Here is a 16,644-nt window from a genome sequence, read left to right as displayed (position 1 = left end):
CGCGTGTGGAACTTCCCGCGCACCCCTGAAATCCACGCACCCAGCCAAATCGCGTGTGGAACTTCCCGCGCACCCCTGGAATCCACGTACCCAGCCAATTCGCGTGTGAAACTTCCCGTGCACCCCGAAATACACGCACACGTTATTTTTCAGTCAGCGGGTATCCGTGTTTGTGGGTACCCCTTTGCACGTCATTTGTCCTGGAGGGCCACAGTATAGGACATTCATCATAGCTGTATATAGGTGCTATTTGTTGGCACACCTTTTGGCGCACATTTTTTACAGGCGCAGGGACTCTACCGCCTGCTTTCTTGTGGCGGTCGTGTTTGTGCCTGTGCGCTGGTTTGACCGTGCGCGGTTTTGCCCTATTCGATTCCATGAATACGTGTTGTAGGCGAGCGTGTGGGCATTCCGCGCACTTGCACCCTGTACTTCCCCCGTGACGCCCACATTTTGGCAAGTTGTTCCCCATTCCGAGTGTTACGCCCCTTGTTCCGCCTACTTTTGTTGCGTGCGCCGCGCTATGTGCGATTTTCGCTGTGGCCTGTGCGATTTTCGCTGTGACCTGGCGCACGCCGTTAGATGGCCTGTGCGCCAACGTGCGCCGCGCACTTTTTTAGCGCACATCAGATGGATTTTTCGCACACGCCCTTCCATGAATCGATGTGCGCTGCTTTTTGTGCGATTTTCGCACTTGCACTGCGATTTTCGCAATTCCACTGCGATTCGCACGTTTTTGCCCACTTGCGCCGTGCTAATTATTCCATGAATCGGCCTCTGTGTCTTGAGACTCGCGCAATGACGGCCCCGTGCAGTTAAATTTCGGTACACCAAAGGCGATGCTAACAGTTCAGACATGTTTGTGAGTATTTTCACTATCTTCGTTTTATCTGGGCTATTTAAAGAGTGCAAACATGAGCCTTGGGGGGCAACATAGCTCTTTACATAGTATAGGGCTGAAAGACCAAAATGTCATCTTTTACCATGGCTTACCTTTCTGGACAAAGAGACTAATAGCCTAAAAAAAAATCGAAAAACAACCCTTTATTTCGCAATGAGACTCCATGTGCCTGATGGATACGCCGCGGGTCTGGTTACACGTGACCCGGCGTCTGCTTAGTTACCATGGACAAAACACCCAGGTGTCAGAATTAAAAAACAGGTTTTGAAAAGAGCACTTATAAAACACAACTGCGAAAGGCATAGATGCTCACCGAACTGGAAATACGTGATAATTGCTTTTAGGTCATGAATCATTTTTTTTACTCAAAATCGCATTCCTTCCTCCCTTATCCACAATATTAATTTGAGAAGAGAAATCTATTGCTATTGAAAGCCTTTAAACTCTGATAGTGCCGATAACACCTTTAAGTTTACACATTTAATTTCACTTCAATATATAGGATATGAAATATATTGAAATGCAAAAACATTAATTACTATTGCACATTATTAATGTTAGAATGCAAACTGTATCAGTTATTAAATAAATATGAAGCCACTGAAATACTATATATGTCGCCATATTAACATTATGCCCAAATCTCTTTTGAGTGCTTAAAGTACTCTATTAAAATGTGCTCGAATTCTGAGCCCTGCAACCTTTCTATCTCCAGACGGTTTGGACTACGACTCCCATCAGCCCTAGCCAACAAAGTGAACAGTGAGGCATCATGGGACTTGTACCCAAAAACACCTGGAGGATGCAGACCCGTGGGACAGGCCAATCAGAATAGATGCGACTATGTTGTTAGGTTATAAAGCTTTAATAGTGAGTCGTTCACCAGTCTTTATATTCACACTGGTTACCCTGTCGCAGTACCGTAAGGTATGTATGCATAGTCCGGATCAGGACAGGGTGCTATTCATAGTCCTAAACCAAGGCAAGGAGTGAGAGAAAATACTAGCTACACGAAAATAAAAATTGAAATAGAAATGAGTCATATAAAAAAAACACAAGTCCCCCACTCTCAAAGAAATAGAGTGGGATCAAGGAGAACAATCTCCATGTCCCAGGGTGGAGTATGTACCCCCTTGCTCAATTGATAGGACTATGGCTACACACAGTCGCTGGCACAACTGATATGATTTTTTTAAACAGTACAATTGGTCTCACTATGTGGTCAGCACCCCTCCCCCTTGTATAACATTTCATAAGCGATTAGTACAATGGACTTCATTATCAAAGGCAAACTCCCTTTATCTTAGCTATGCCACTTGCCCATCTTTAAAAATACTCCTTTAAAATGGCAAAGAATATCGACATAGTAGCTCACTATAGTAAGTGTTTCTTCCACCAAGGTTTCTAAAATCATGAGGGCAACCAAAAAAACGCAACAAAAATGAGAATCCAGACACCCCCTAGTGTTAATGTTAACTGAGGCAAAAGAACTGGGGTTATGATCACAGAAATGAGGCTCTACTCGAAACCCATTAAAAAAATGGACTGATGACCCTGTGAGCCTTTTATCACAAGTCAAGCAATGGCGGTGGGAGGGCACACAAAGAAAAAGGGACACAGCCCGACCATTGTACAATTAATACCGACAATAACTGTGCAATGTATTTATTGAGCAAGAGCCTAGATAGAAGGACCTGCCTGCAGACTCACTCAGCACTAAGTGAACGCCCAAATCCCTGAGGTCAGTGCCTGATAAAACCAGTCGGAATCTTCCCCCCCCACCCCCTGCAGAGCAAAGTAATTCCAATTCCCACTAAAGAGGGGGGTTTGGGTTGAGAGTGAACCCACAGCCCCAACCAGTCTCCACTGAGTGAGGTATAGGTGTCATGAGTAATAGTGGAAACAATCTCAGAGCCTCTCACGCTACTATTAAATAGAATTCTGCAGAGGAGCCAACACCTGTGAGTGTGAGAAGACATTAAAACAAATCTCAAAATAGGCCTCCCGAACAGCAAGTCTGATAGTACCATTTGTCGTCAACCTTTAATTTCTACAAAGCTTTCAAAGAAATCATTATGAACTACCAATTTGGAGTCTTGGTTGATAGTAAACTGGACCACTCTGTTAATGTTAAAGGACATTTGTACCGCGCACTATCACCACCGTTGTGGTCCCTTGGCGCTCTGGCGGCTCTGAAAGTGGAGGGGAGGATGAGTTAGTGGGAGGAAGCAGGAAAAGTGCAAGAGAGCAGTTATGTGCTGTTGGCGGCCTCAGCCCGGTGGGTCCGTTGGCTGGGCCTGGGGTGTTTGCGGGCGGTAGTCGACGTGTACTGTTGTGCAAGGCTATGTGTGTTTTTGTTTTGTTGTTGCCATGTAGTGAAGTTTGTGCGGTTTGTTGTGTTGTAGGTTTTGTTTGTGTTTGGTTTGGAGTTTGAGAGGTGTATGCAGAAAGGGAAATTGTTAGTAGGGTTGGTTAGTTTGCGTCTATATCCTGAATTGAAGCGCTCGGCTTGCGTAGTCTCCCCTGTTGCGGCTGTCCTGATCTGGGTCTGACTGGCATGCAGGTTCCATACTCCTCTAGTCCCTGCCTCTAATATGCTTTCTGATAGCTCCCCTTACCTCCATTTAGACTCTAGTGGGCCTGCCAATGACAACCTCTCGGGTAGTGGGGGAGGTTGCCAGTGTCTCGATAATTCCACACCAATGTGGTACCTGGCGGTAATTTAAATTAAGGGGCGGGCGAAAGTGTTGGTGGGATTGTCGGGGTTAGTCGACTCAGTCTCCATGCGTGCTACTATGGTAGATACACTAGTGCCAACGGGATACAAAATTCTAGCGAACACTGACTGACTATTAAATAGGTGCAGAGTAATCTTGATCAGACCAGAGTACCTCCAGGCACATTTATATCTCTCAATCTCAATAAATCATTCACAATATGTTGAGTAAATCAACCACAGATGACAACCTAAATATTAAAATCCCAGTTACATACTGGACATAAAGATAGTGGCTCAAGGCCCTCCATTTCTCCTCTGCCTTCCCTCTCTCTTGCTCCCTTGCTAACTTACCGGTATGCTGCGCCAACTGGTTGCTTGGTTCTCTCAGAGTCTCACTGGGTACCATGCCCTTCATGACCAGTCTTTCTTTGCACTGCCTCCTGGCCTACCACACACTTTGGGGTTGTAACTGTAATCCCCACAGCCCCACTGCCTCCTTGCACTTACACAGAGCTGCACTGCCCTGGCTGCACTTGCTCAGAGTCTTGCTGCCCTGATCGCACTTCCCTCTTTTCTTCCTCGTTGCACTTCCCCCACTCCTTCCCCTTGCACTTCTATTGCTGCTCTTGCATGATCCGAATGACAGAAAGCCCAGTAGGATAGTTTGTCTTGTCCTCCCCATGTCTTCCCTCCCTTGTCTTGTGATGCCTAGAAACACTTGTGTACAGGCGCGTTACAAATGCCATATCATATTGTAAAACACTGAATTGATCAACGACTGGCTGAACAAAATGATCGGCTTTGAAACCTGGACTGGTATTCTCCTTATTATGGGCAATTTTAACTTATTCGAGAGGTATACCAAGCGATGTGTGCAAACCTTTCCTACTAATATTGATAACTTACAATCCTCAAATTGGCCTGGAACAATAACTATAATGATGTTCACATGATGTAATGAATTCATAGTATATCCAACTTGACTTGCTGAAACACATATGGATCTTAGTCAGACCAACAACTAATCCTCACTGGAATAGTTAGAATCAGGCAGATGCAATGTAAAGATCCAAACAGCAATGCACCTTAACCCTATCCACAACAGGAAAACGCTTAATGCCCTGCTCCAAAACCTCCAACTGAAATTAGAGAGAGTCCTTGACACACGGACTCCGGCCATTTGCAAGACGCACAGTCACCTTGAAAATCTCAAATAAATGATTTGATAGAGAATTAGGTGTGATGAAACACCATAGCTGTAAACTGAAATATCTGTCAAAATATTTGGCTGTTAGGGGCAAAAGTATCATGCACAATAAAGGCCAGGACTACAAAGCAATAACTGAATGGAAGAAAACGCCTGCTATCCCAACTGCAAGCTGAAAAACAACTGCAGACACATTTGGGATTTCCAAGGGGATCAGCAGCACCAAACAGTGCTCAAGCCCACCCATCCAAAAGTGATCAAACAACCTACAGAACTGAAACTGTTACAGGATAATATTAAAAACCAAATTAGTTCTACAGAATCTGTATTTAAGGACATTAACAGTACCAATGAATTCAGTGCATTCACCCCGATCTGCCCTTTGTACATTATCGTATAGCGTATAGTTATGCAATATCTAACACTGAGGGAATTCTTCAACACATTCTTTGAAAGAGGAACCCTCCCTAGTTAAGTTTAAAAAAGACGACGTAACCCTTTTGAAGAAACCTAAAGCTAACCCTATATACTTTGCCAGTGTCTCCAAATCATCAATATGCATTTTGTTGCAGACTCAGGAAGGAACACAACCAAACAGCACGCTGCTTCATGAATAGCATTCAGGAGTCAGAACGATAAGGAGCACTGAATTTGCCACCCTTTTTATGGAGGGATGAACTTCTGAAAGCCCTGCGGTTCTGATCCACCTTGACCTCCACTGCTTATGGTACAGGGCCCCACCGCAGTCTCCTACGTTGCTACGCATAGCTATTAAATTGATCGCTCGGTCTTCAGATTGATCTAATCCTTCTTAGGAAACCGCATGAATTGCCGCAAGAATTGGCACTACCGCTTTTGCTCCTTAACTCATGTATAACATTCATTTTCTCCCTTATTCCAGGTACATGTGAACAATGCGCAGAAAAATTCAAGCTGAGGAAAGTGGCTAGCAATAACCGCCACTGGTTTTTGCTTGGGCATTCAAGATTGGCTGATTGACAGTAGCATTTGTCTCAACACCAAAATCCTAGGCAAGAATACACCCCCACCCCTTCCTTTCAATTGGCCACAGACAATTAACCCTTTCCCTTCACTGCCAAGGAACCTCGCAGTAATATTATTGAATTCACTAACTCCACCTCCTCAAATGCTTCATGACTTTACCGGAAACGCCCCATGATGTGGAAGTAATCAGCGCACATGAGCTATTTCATATTAACTACTCTAATACATGGACAATGCCAAGAAAATATTCTGTGAATTTCAACTGCTCTTAAACAGAGCGGTCAGTCTTACTTTAGGACTCAAGTGGAGAGACCATGTTTCCCAGGCCTCAATGTTCTCCAATGGCTACCTAGTAAGCAACCAATAAGATTTGAGCAATGCGCCTCATCCAATGTTCCTGCTAGGGTGGAGACCCAACCTACCTTACAATAAATACCTCGCGAGACTGAACCTCAGATGAGCCGCAAAGATTTTGCCTAGTATCGCATGTTACTAAAGACTCTGGCCTAGTGTAAAAACACCAGCTGCTATGAGCCACAACACTGAAGTAACCAACACATTAGCATGCTAGGGAGAATATCCTCTTGAATTTCAGGAGTGCACTAAACAGTGAATTATGGAAAGAAGTTATTGACAACTAAACTAAGATTGTTAGGCTCATTTTAGGTCTTCAACAATGTGAACAACTTGAGCCCTCATCGTTTAGAGGTTTTGCTGGCATCGTAGCTAATCTCAGATATGATTTCAAACAGTCTAAAGCCATGGAAAGTTGAGCTTGTTGATTTAGGGACAGTTTATCATCATCTGTGAAGGTTTGTTGAGGGGTCCTTTAGTGGTTCTCTCCTTCTCTGAATGGAATAATTATGAGATTTCATTCACAGGCATACTCTGGGAAAACCACCTTCATGTCATACGTATGACAATACCAGACAGCTTTTCTACATGTGTTTTGAGTTCAGGATCAATTCTCTCAAGTCAAGGGCCGTAATAGAAATGGATCTAATAATGAGCAAGAATTGTCTAAAGCTGGAATTCTGAAAGATACATATATTGGTTTTGGAACTAAACAGTCTTATTACTGACTTGCATCATATACTTCACACATTTTGAGAAATTCAGCAGCCAAGACAACATGGTAAGACATCTTGGCATACTTCATGTGGACCGGAGTTTAAATTCTGATGCAAATGCATTTGTTTAATCCTTTTTTAGTTCAGACCATGTTCTGCCTTATGTCTCAACCAAAGATGTTGAGACATAAGGCACTGTGTTGGTGCTCACATGGGATTACTACTGCTGTCTCAAAGATAATTTTGCTAATTACTTCAGAAATTCAGCATCACAACTCTGTGTTAACAAATCCAGTAGTTCCAAGGTCAGCTAAAATAGAGTTGACTATAGATCTTATAACGTGTTTGGCGGTGTGGAAAAATAATTGAGATACCTCCGTTACCACCACTTTTTTGTCAGTTACGGAATCAGCGCCACCTTTACCACTCTGCCGCATTATGAGTTTGAACTTGAAGTGGAGGATTTCCCCTAGCATAATGCTGGAGGAAAGTTCAACACTTTATGGACAATATCTATAGACTCAAAAAATTGGAATTTACACCGCCATACCACCACTCTGATTCACATACTCTGCAAAACACCTGTCACTAGAATGAAGCTATCCCCCATGACAAAATGTGGTCTAGTTGGGCACATAATACCTCTCCTGCTTCACATACTTTGCACAACACCACTGGTACTAGAATGCAGCTATCCTCCATGAGACAATTTGGCCTAGCTGCACACATGTCTCTCAGATACTGTCCGGGCTACTGCCCCGCACCCACCCACATGCCTGCTAAACATAGGTGACTAGCAGGGACTTGGCCACCCCTACTAACACTGGCTAACTGCACACACGCACTATTTCCTGATGAGTTTCCCATACCTGGACTTCGCTCCCCCAAGGGCGTTCACCCTCAGCTTTTTGCGACCATACAATGGTGAAAGGCGCTATATAAATGCCCATTTCATTACATTACTCTGCGGTTAATTCATGGGGACGAGTATCAGTAAATGATTTTGGCAGTAAATTGGGAAAATGTACGGCTGATTTGCCACTAAACTCATAATGAGGCCCTATATCTGCCATTTAAATGTTAAGTGTGCAAACAATTACTTTTTCTCCTTGTTGTCATATTGCAGAAATAGAGCTTAGTAGAATACAGTTAAATGTCCTAGATGTATTGCGGTCACGGCCACTTCCACTGCCCTCATGCATACTCGAAGGTTTCACCAGGAAACTACTGCATTGCATGCCCACTCCAAGATGGTGGCGCGCAGCATGTTACTCTGACGACATAGAACATCTTGTGCACGATGCCACGGCGTCCCATCCGCTCTCCATATAGGAGTCGCAGAGGATGCAGTGTGTCTGGATTCCAGTGTTGCGATTCCCGCTGCTGTGTTCCCTCCTGTCTTCAGTTCTGTGCCTGATTACTCGTCCTTGAGTTTCCCTTTCCTTCTTCTTCTCAGTGTTATTTCTTGGTCCTCATTGCTCCTTGCTCTTTTGCCTCGGATACTAGGATCCCGCCAGCTCTTCAGCAACATCTGCAGGATGCGGTGGTGTGCAGCTATTTTGGCCTTCAGGCTATTCCCCAGGGGCTCACTGTCCCCTAGATCACCTGGACCCCTGTATAGTCACTGGTCAAGGTGGCTTCAGGGACAGGCTGCCTTTACCTACACAATACACTCACAAGACATAAGGTAAGGTCTCCAACAAGGTCCGCCCCCAAGTAGATGCTGAAGTGAATGAGACAAACAAGCAATGAAAGCGTTTGCTGTAACTTTTTGCTTTGCCTCTTCAGACAGACTGAGCCTGAAATAATCGTCCTGTGACCATACATTAGTACCCAGCGTGGGTTATTTTGAAGAAATCAAACGCACCAATTGGTGCATTTGCGAGCCTTACCTCATGGTAAGCCCGCTCACGTCCGTGCGCGTCCCTCGCGCCGGTCTTCGTTATTTCTTTGAGGCCACCATGGAAAGTGATAAGGGACCACACTTAGTCCCTTTTCCCTGTTCCATGGTGGGCATTTTTTTCTGTTCACTTTTTTTTTTCAATGTACATGAATGGCCGCCATGGAAAGGAAGAAGGGACTACGCATAATCCCCTTCTTCCCCTCCATGGTGGCCATTTTCTTTGTTTTCTATGGGAAACAGAAAATTGACGTTTTTCCATCCACGGCGGACATTTTTCATCCTTTTTTTACAACACGTTTTGCAGATGGGAAAAAAAAACATTAGTAGCCTGGTGTTACAGGCCGGGGTACTAATGGCAATATGCAGCCATCCTCACAGCACAGTGGCAAATTAGTTAGGCCACACCTTCACCTGCTTATTCGGCCAGGCTGCCGTGTCCGATTTCACTGCAAGCCCCAGAATACCTGGAGAAGCAAGACCCCGTGTAAAACCCAAATACCCCTCTCTTATTTTCGACTGCATGGGGGAAGCTGTGTCTAATGTTCTTTAAAATGACATTGAAATAACCTTGCCACTGCACAGTACACTGGAGACGCACAGTCCTGACTGGGGAATGTGGAAAGCTCCCGACTAAATTACTTCCACCTTTAGCTAATCATCGGCACAACTGGGCAAGGCAACGCCCCCTGTGCCATCATATGCTGGCAGCGCACTGCGAGAACACTCTGTCATTTAGGAATTTAGTGTCCAGAACCCCCAAATCTTTCATGTTTCAAAGACCAAATAAACTCGTTTTCATGTATACGTTACATAAATAATATAGCACCGTATGTAATGTATGAGCATCTTCCATGCTGTACAGTGAGGCGACATCATTGCAATTAGCATAGCATATATGCAGAAATAAGATGCAGACCTTCTAGGTTCATCCCGGCCTGGAGGCATTTCCGATATCGGCATGCTGGGCAATTCTTCCTCCGGATTTTGTCAATGATACAATCATTCCTCCCAGCGCACAGGTAGTTGTGTTGCCCTAATAGCAGAGATAAAAGAGCATACAGGAGGATAATGGATATATGAGGAAGCGCAATTAAATCAAAAAAGATTGTTACTTTCAACGCAACTTCTATTAAAGCCAATATTAAACTTAAGAGGCAGTAGTGCAACACTATACGACAAACATTTAGAAAAGCACACACGTGTATAGGACCATCTACCCAACATGCACGAGCTACTTGCAAAGCACATATACAGTCTGCCTTGACTTATCAGCTGCTTACCACAGGGTGGGCACCACACCCTCCTTCTACACCTTGGGAACCAATGATATTATACTTGCATGGATTGCCACCTATGTGTCTGCGTGTTCTTTTGCTAGCTCTTGGAACAAAGAGCTCAGATGCCACTCATCTGCTGGTTTGCATCCACCACTGCACTGTTCTTGGCCTACTCCTTAACCTCTGTATCTCTTCCCTTGGGCATTCCCATCACCTCTTTGCTGACAGCCCTTGGATTTTCTTCTTTCCCGCTTACCCCCCTGACCTCTCCACTAGAAACACTCACTGTCTGTTGGCTATCTGCCACTGGATTTCATCTTCACTGTCTAATGGTCAACTTCTCCAAGACCCAAATTATCCACCACCCTGTAAAGAATTCCCGTCCCCTCGCCATAAACCTTTTCCCCTGATCTCCTCTCTCATGTTTTACAATCTTGGGGACAAAAATGCATCGCCTTCACCACCTATGCTGAAATACTACGGGTGTCGAAAATTAGGAAGGTATGTCCTCTTCTTCATTCTACAATCAACCTAATGTTCTCTCTGGTAGTCATCTTGACTACTGCTCGAGCCTCCTGCTGGGATTTCCTCTCTACACCTTCACCCCTTGACAGAACTCTCAACTTTGCTACACACACTCTTTATAGTCTCACTCCTCGTTCACCTCCTACCTGCGCCCATCCTAGCTGACACTTTATCCAAAACCAGTCCCTATACAAATCTCTTTAACTGGTCTTCTTATCTATCCAAAGGCCAGCTCCTCCACTTAGCTGCTTCCGTCTCCCAGTACTCTCAACTTTACATTCTTTGCTCTAGCACTTTTTATTTTTTTGGCATTTGTAGCAGCACACTGAACTCCAGGTACCTAGGCGCTAGTTACATTAGGGAAAGGGTTACATTAGGGAATTGAGCAAACGGGGTAAGTAGGAGGCGTACATTCAAGACGTTCAGCGGTAATACAGTGTCTTGGCTCTGAGGAGTTTAGGTGAAAAGCCGGGTTTTCAAGTTCCTCCTAAAGGACCAATAGGAGGGTTCCATTGTCAAGAACAAGGGGAGATTGTTCCACAGCTTGGTAGCTACGACAGGGAAGCTTGAGCCGCCTGCAGATTGGCGATTGAAGCTGGGCACTTTGAGCAAGTGGTCGTGTGAGGATCTTAGTGGGCGAGAGGAGGTGCAGTTTTCCACGCGATGAGAAAGGAAGGCAGGTGTAGTTTTGGAGAGGCACTTGTGAATGATGGAGAGGATCTAGACTTTGATTCGCTCTCGGACCGGCAGCCAATGGGCGTTTTTTCTGGCTTCTGAGATGTGGGAATGTTTGGAAAGGCTGAGGCCAGCATAGAGGGCATTGTTTTGGGTGATTTGTAACCTTTTCAGGTTGCGTTCTGAAGTGCCAGCAAATAGGGTGTTGCAGTAGTCCAGCTTGGCCCCAGTGATGGCTCTGGCAATTGTGAGGCGATTGGGTATGGAGAGGAAAGGCTTACTGGCGATGATCAGCTTGGCTGTGTAGGCGGCATTGGAATAGATCGCGTTGACATGAGAGGTCGAGTGAATTGTCTAGATAGACCACCAGTGTTTTGGCAGCGCGTGAGATGGGGATTAGCTTGCCGTCGATGTTGAAGGACTTGTAGGCCTCATCGAAGTTGCAGAGAGTGGTGGGAGAGCCAACCATGAGAATCTCAGTGTTATTGCTGCTTAAGCATAGCATGTATGTTACCATCCAGTTTTGGACAATGTTGTAGACCCGAGTTGATGGTAGCAGTGTCTTGGTGGTAAGATCCTGCGAGTGGAAGAATTTGGGTGTCATCGGCATAGTTTGTGTTGGAGATGCCGAGAACATCCAGGTAATCGAAAGTGGTTTTGTATAAATGTTATATAGAGTCAGGGAAAGGAAAGAACCTTGGGGGACTTCGCAGGTAACTGGCGTGGGTGAGGCGGTATGATTGTCTATAAATACTCAAGAGGATCTGTCTGCTAGGAAGGATTTGATACAGTCAGTGGCTGCAGGAGAGAAGTTTGATGTGGTTGTGAGATGATCGCAGAGAATCTGATGGTCGACGAAATCAAACGCAGCTGAGAGATCCAGCATGAGGAGCAAGGCAGGTTTACCTGTGTCTTTGATGTGATCTAGTTGATTTTTCAAATCGAGCAGGGCAGTTTCCATGCCATGCCTCCTGTGGAAGCCTGATTGACGGGTGCCTAAGATGTGGTTGGCTTCAAGGTATTCTTGTACATGGATGTGGGCTGAACTCTTCCCACTCTCTCCTTCACCCTCTCACCTCATGCACCTTCGCTTTTCTGCTCCCCACCTCTTTCCCCTAACACTAGAATGCATTATCCCCTGAAATAAAAAAGTTCCACCAACATTCATATATAAAGGTGGCACAAAAGCTCCTTTGACTCTTCCTTGAACTGGCCCCACGCCATTCTAGTGACCACTAACCCATAACCACATGACACCCTCTACACTTCCATCTATGTAAATATTCTGACATCTCCCTTTACATACATCTCCCTGGTACTGTTGGTTTGTATTGTTCCCATTTCATGTCGCCTATCACGACTAATAACACCCAGCTCATTTGCCATTTCCCACTGTAAGGTACCCTCTTAAGTAAGTTCCCCAACTACCATTTGCAATTGTATACCTGTTACTTGTCTAAACACCATGTGTGTGGGTCATTTTCCAGATCCTGCGGATAGGTTCAAGTGGTGGTACACTTTCAAAGCCATATTTACTACTCTGAATAGTTTTGTCAAGTGAAGCTGGGGAGGACAGACATAAGCCTTGATTCACAGAGTGTTTTCCAATGGGGTTTTGCCATTATAAAACACTACTGTGAATTAGGCCCTAAGCGTCTACCTCCTGTTCCCATTCTGCCCGATAAATGTGGCTGCTTCACAACCGGCATGTATTTTCATGCCTGCAGTAATACTATGGAGTCCTATGAAAACAGTCTGAAATGTCCACCTGATAAAAGCAAGCAGAGTCCATAGGAATACATTGTAAATACATTGTGAATATGTGATGAAGGGTGGTTTGCTTCCTGTTACTGCGCACAAAAACACGGATTGAAATGCAAGGTTAAGCTTATTTTTAATTCATTTGAAGACAGCCTGACACGTGCTTCGAGCTACAATGCTCTTCTTCTGCCGAGGCTCCTGTTCCTTCAGTTCGGCAGAGACGCCATCAGACCAATTTCACAATCGCAAGTATATATTGGAGCCAATATAATGCAGCAGTATTGGACATAACTATATAGTGCTATTGCACAAGATTAAAGAATTTGAAGCCCAGGAAGAAGAGCATAAATAAGCTTAACCTTGCATTTCAATCCGTGTTTTTGTGCGCAGTAACAGGAAACAAACCACCCTTCATCACAGTCTTTCTCGTAGACTACTTTGGCAGGTTGTCTACAACTTGCTTCCATCTGCAGCCCATAAACTTACCTATTTTCAGTCACGGCGCTAATTCTCAAATTGTTCTCATCTGCCAAATACCTTTATACATTGTAAATACCAACCGGAATAGTTATCTGTATGAGGCACACTTTTTCACAAATTGAGTGGAAAAATAAAATGTAAAGTTGATTTTGTTTTTCTTTTACTCTTAAAAAGTTAAAAAATGGCACACCATGGTATTCTACATTAGCCCAAATACTACTCGCACCCGGGGAAAGGCTGGAAATGGGGGTTGAACACAGAGTACCACTCACATTTTCCCAGCCACCCGAGATCCTTCCCCTAGGGCCGCCATCTTGATTGTGGAAAGGCAACAATGAGCCCCTCCCGGCTGCCGCCCCACACCCTCACCCTCTCCCCTCAAAACATCCTGCACTGTTCCCCCACACTCTTCCTCCCTACCCACTTACTCGCAGGACTGGAGCTTTCTGCTCTGGTCCTGGTGCTCCCTCCTAGTCCTCGGCCCGGTCATGGAAATTGAAAAGGGACTAAGCTCTTTCATATTTACTATGCTATGTTAAAGGTTCTTATACCACGCTGTATGGTCTCTTGTAGCTCTGGCAGATCTGTAAAGCAAGGAGGGAGGCGGGTAGGTTAGTAGGACTGAGTGGGATAAAAGAGAAATAGATCTGTGATGTTCCTTTGGCAGCTTCAGGTCGGTGACACCGTTTACTGAGCGTATGCGTGTTTTTTGTTTGGTAGTCGCCAATTGGTGCTGGGCGGGTCTATGTGTGGTTTGTGTCGTTGTTGTGAAGTACGTGTGGTTTATGGTGCTGTAGAGGTATGGTTGTGCTTAGTTCAGAGTTTGAGAAGGTGTATGCAGAAGGGTGAGTATTTAGCAGAGTTAGTTAGTGGCAGTACCTTTCCTATTCTCGCTGTTCTGACTAAATACAGCTCCTATCCCTTTTCCTGTGGTACATTCTGGTGTGCAGCAATTACCACCCCACAGGCTCCTCCAGGGGTGAGGTGTTCTCTGTGCCCCGCGGTCTGTTAGTTTGCGATATGGCTCACTAGCACAAGTGGGCTAACTGTGAGCTATTGCTCACTAACACAAATGTACAAAGTGAAAGATTGCCTCACTGTGGCAGGGGCAAACTTGTTTTTTTTGTTTTCATCGGAGATTGGGTTTGAGAAATACGGACAGAGTCTGTCTCCCATAAAAAGAAAAACGTTTTGCATCCCAGAAGAAGCTCCCTTATCGGGGTTTCGAACATGGCCACTACTGGCCTGCCAGCCCTCACCGAGGCCCTTGCTTCACTTGGGCCTGCCTATGCCATGAATGCCCCAGACACGGGGTTGATTGTTACAGTGTCATGATTCAATGCCAAATATAACGGCCATTATATTCATGGTATGCCCCAACCACCCTGACACTCTTCCTATTCTGCAATGACCCAAATACTACCGTATGTTCCAACAGCCACATATTCTTATTGTGCCCTAGGGCCCCAACATTTGTGGTCGGCAATAGCATTGAAACTTAAGGTATAACCTGACTGCCGCGAAAGCTTAGGAGGTCACTGTGGCTGTGATAGTCATTGGGCCTCATTACGACCCTGGCGGTAAGCGAAAAACGATGGCGGTAAATGATTACCGGCATCCTTTTCCGCTAGGTCCGATCATGACCCGTGACCGTTAACTACGATGCCATTATCGTAGTTAACGCTGCCGCTAACTGCACCAAGGATGTGCGCACGCGACCCGCCACGCCGTAAATACCGGCATGGCGCAAAGCTACGTGAATGACGACCCAAGCGGACATGCATCTAGCGCCATCACCCAGCCCGTCAAGTACCTTATCGCCATGGTGCTAATTACGCCATCGCGAACCAACCGTAAAAGGGCCTTGTGCAGTGAATCCAGCTGCCACAGGTGCACAGAATCAGCACATGTGGAGGCAATACAGACTCAGGAAGTACAAAAAGAGCACACCTAGCCCCTTCCCACACCCAGTCACACTCCACAATGATTCCAATAGGACTAGCCATGTTGGGGCTGGAGGACCTGATCGCAATGCAAGTGCTACAACTTCAACTACAACAACAACAACAACAGCAACAACAACAGGCTGCACAGAGGAGACGCAGGAGGAGAAGGAGGGCAAGGCAGGGCCAGCAAGCCCCACCAGCACAGCCAGTGGCACCACACAGGCAGCCCACAATCCCAACCATCAGAGCCAGTCCATTCAACCTCACCGCTGAGCAGATCCACACCCTGTACCGTTTGGACCGGGACACCATCACCGCCATCGCAGACATGATACACAACGACATCGTCAGCATGATAGAAACACCAACCGCCATCCCACCCCTACTGAAGGTAGTGTCTATACTCCACTTCCTGGACACAGGCACCTACCAGCACACAGTGGGACACTTGCATGGCATTTCACAACCATTATTCTCACGTACACTGATCCAAGTGCTTGATACCCTCCTCAAGCACACAAACGACTACATCTCATTACCACGGTCTGCCCAGGAGATTGCAAACACCAAGGTGGGTTTCCATGAACTAGCCGGCATACCTGGTTGCATTGGTGCCATTGACTGCACCCATGTAGAATTGGTGGTGCCACATGCCATGGAGGTACCGTACCGCAACCGTAACCTATTTCACTCAATCAACGTGCAAATGGTCTGTGACTCCAACAGGATCATCACACATTGCTGTGCCCGATTCCCCGGAGCAACCCATGATTCAATGGTCCTTCGGAACTCAACAATACCACGCTACATGGAGCGACATGCAGGGCCAAGATCCTGGCTACTTGGTGAGTCACATGTCATGACCATGGAAAAGTGAAGTGAGTAGGTGAACGACGTACCAATGCATACTCCGGGGGGTGGGGGGAATGATGCATACTCCACCTGGCTGAAAGGGGGGAGTTGATGCATACTCCACCTGGCTGAAAGGGGGGGGATGATGCATACTCCACCTGGCTGAAAGGGGTGGGGAATGATGCATACTCCACATGGCTGAAAGGGGGGGGGGATGATGCATACTCCACCTGGCTGAAAGGGGGGGGATGATGCATACTCCACCTGGCTGAAAGGGGGGGGAATGATGCATACTCCACCTGGCTGAAAGGGGGGGAATGATG

General features: G+C 45.8%; 1 protein-coding gene across 3 annotated transcripts in view; it reads right to left on the bottom strand.

Moving 5' to 3' along the window:
- Positions 1-16,644, bottom strand: part of NR3C1 (nuclear receptor subfamily 3 group C member 1) — a 656,238-nt gene that overhangs the window by 210,963 nt on the left and 428,631 nt on the right. For all 3 annotated transcript variants that reach the window (XM_069652458.1, XM_069652456.1, XM_069652457.1), the window contains exon 4: positions 9,722-9,838. In XM_069652458.1, coding sequence (XP_069508559.1) covers positions 9,722-9,838 — 117 coding nt within the window. The remainder of the gene's footprint in view (positions 1-9,721; positions 9,839-16,644) is intronic.

This window comes from Ambystoma mexicanum, chromosome 3p (assembly GCF_040938575.1).
Source record: "Ambystoma mexicanum isolate Mex_15411 chromosome 3p, UKY_AmexF1_1, whole genome shotgun sequence".
Taxonomy (NCBI): Eukaryota; Metazoa; Chordata; class Amphibia; order Caudata; family Ambystomatidae; genus Ambystoma; species Ambystoma mexicanum.
Note: the sequence above shows the minus strand (reverse complement) of the source record. Positions and strands in the feature narration are given on the sequence as shown.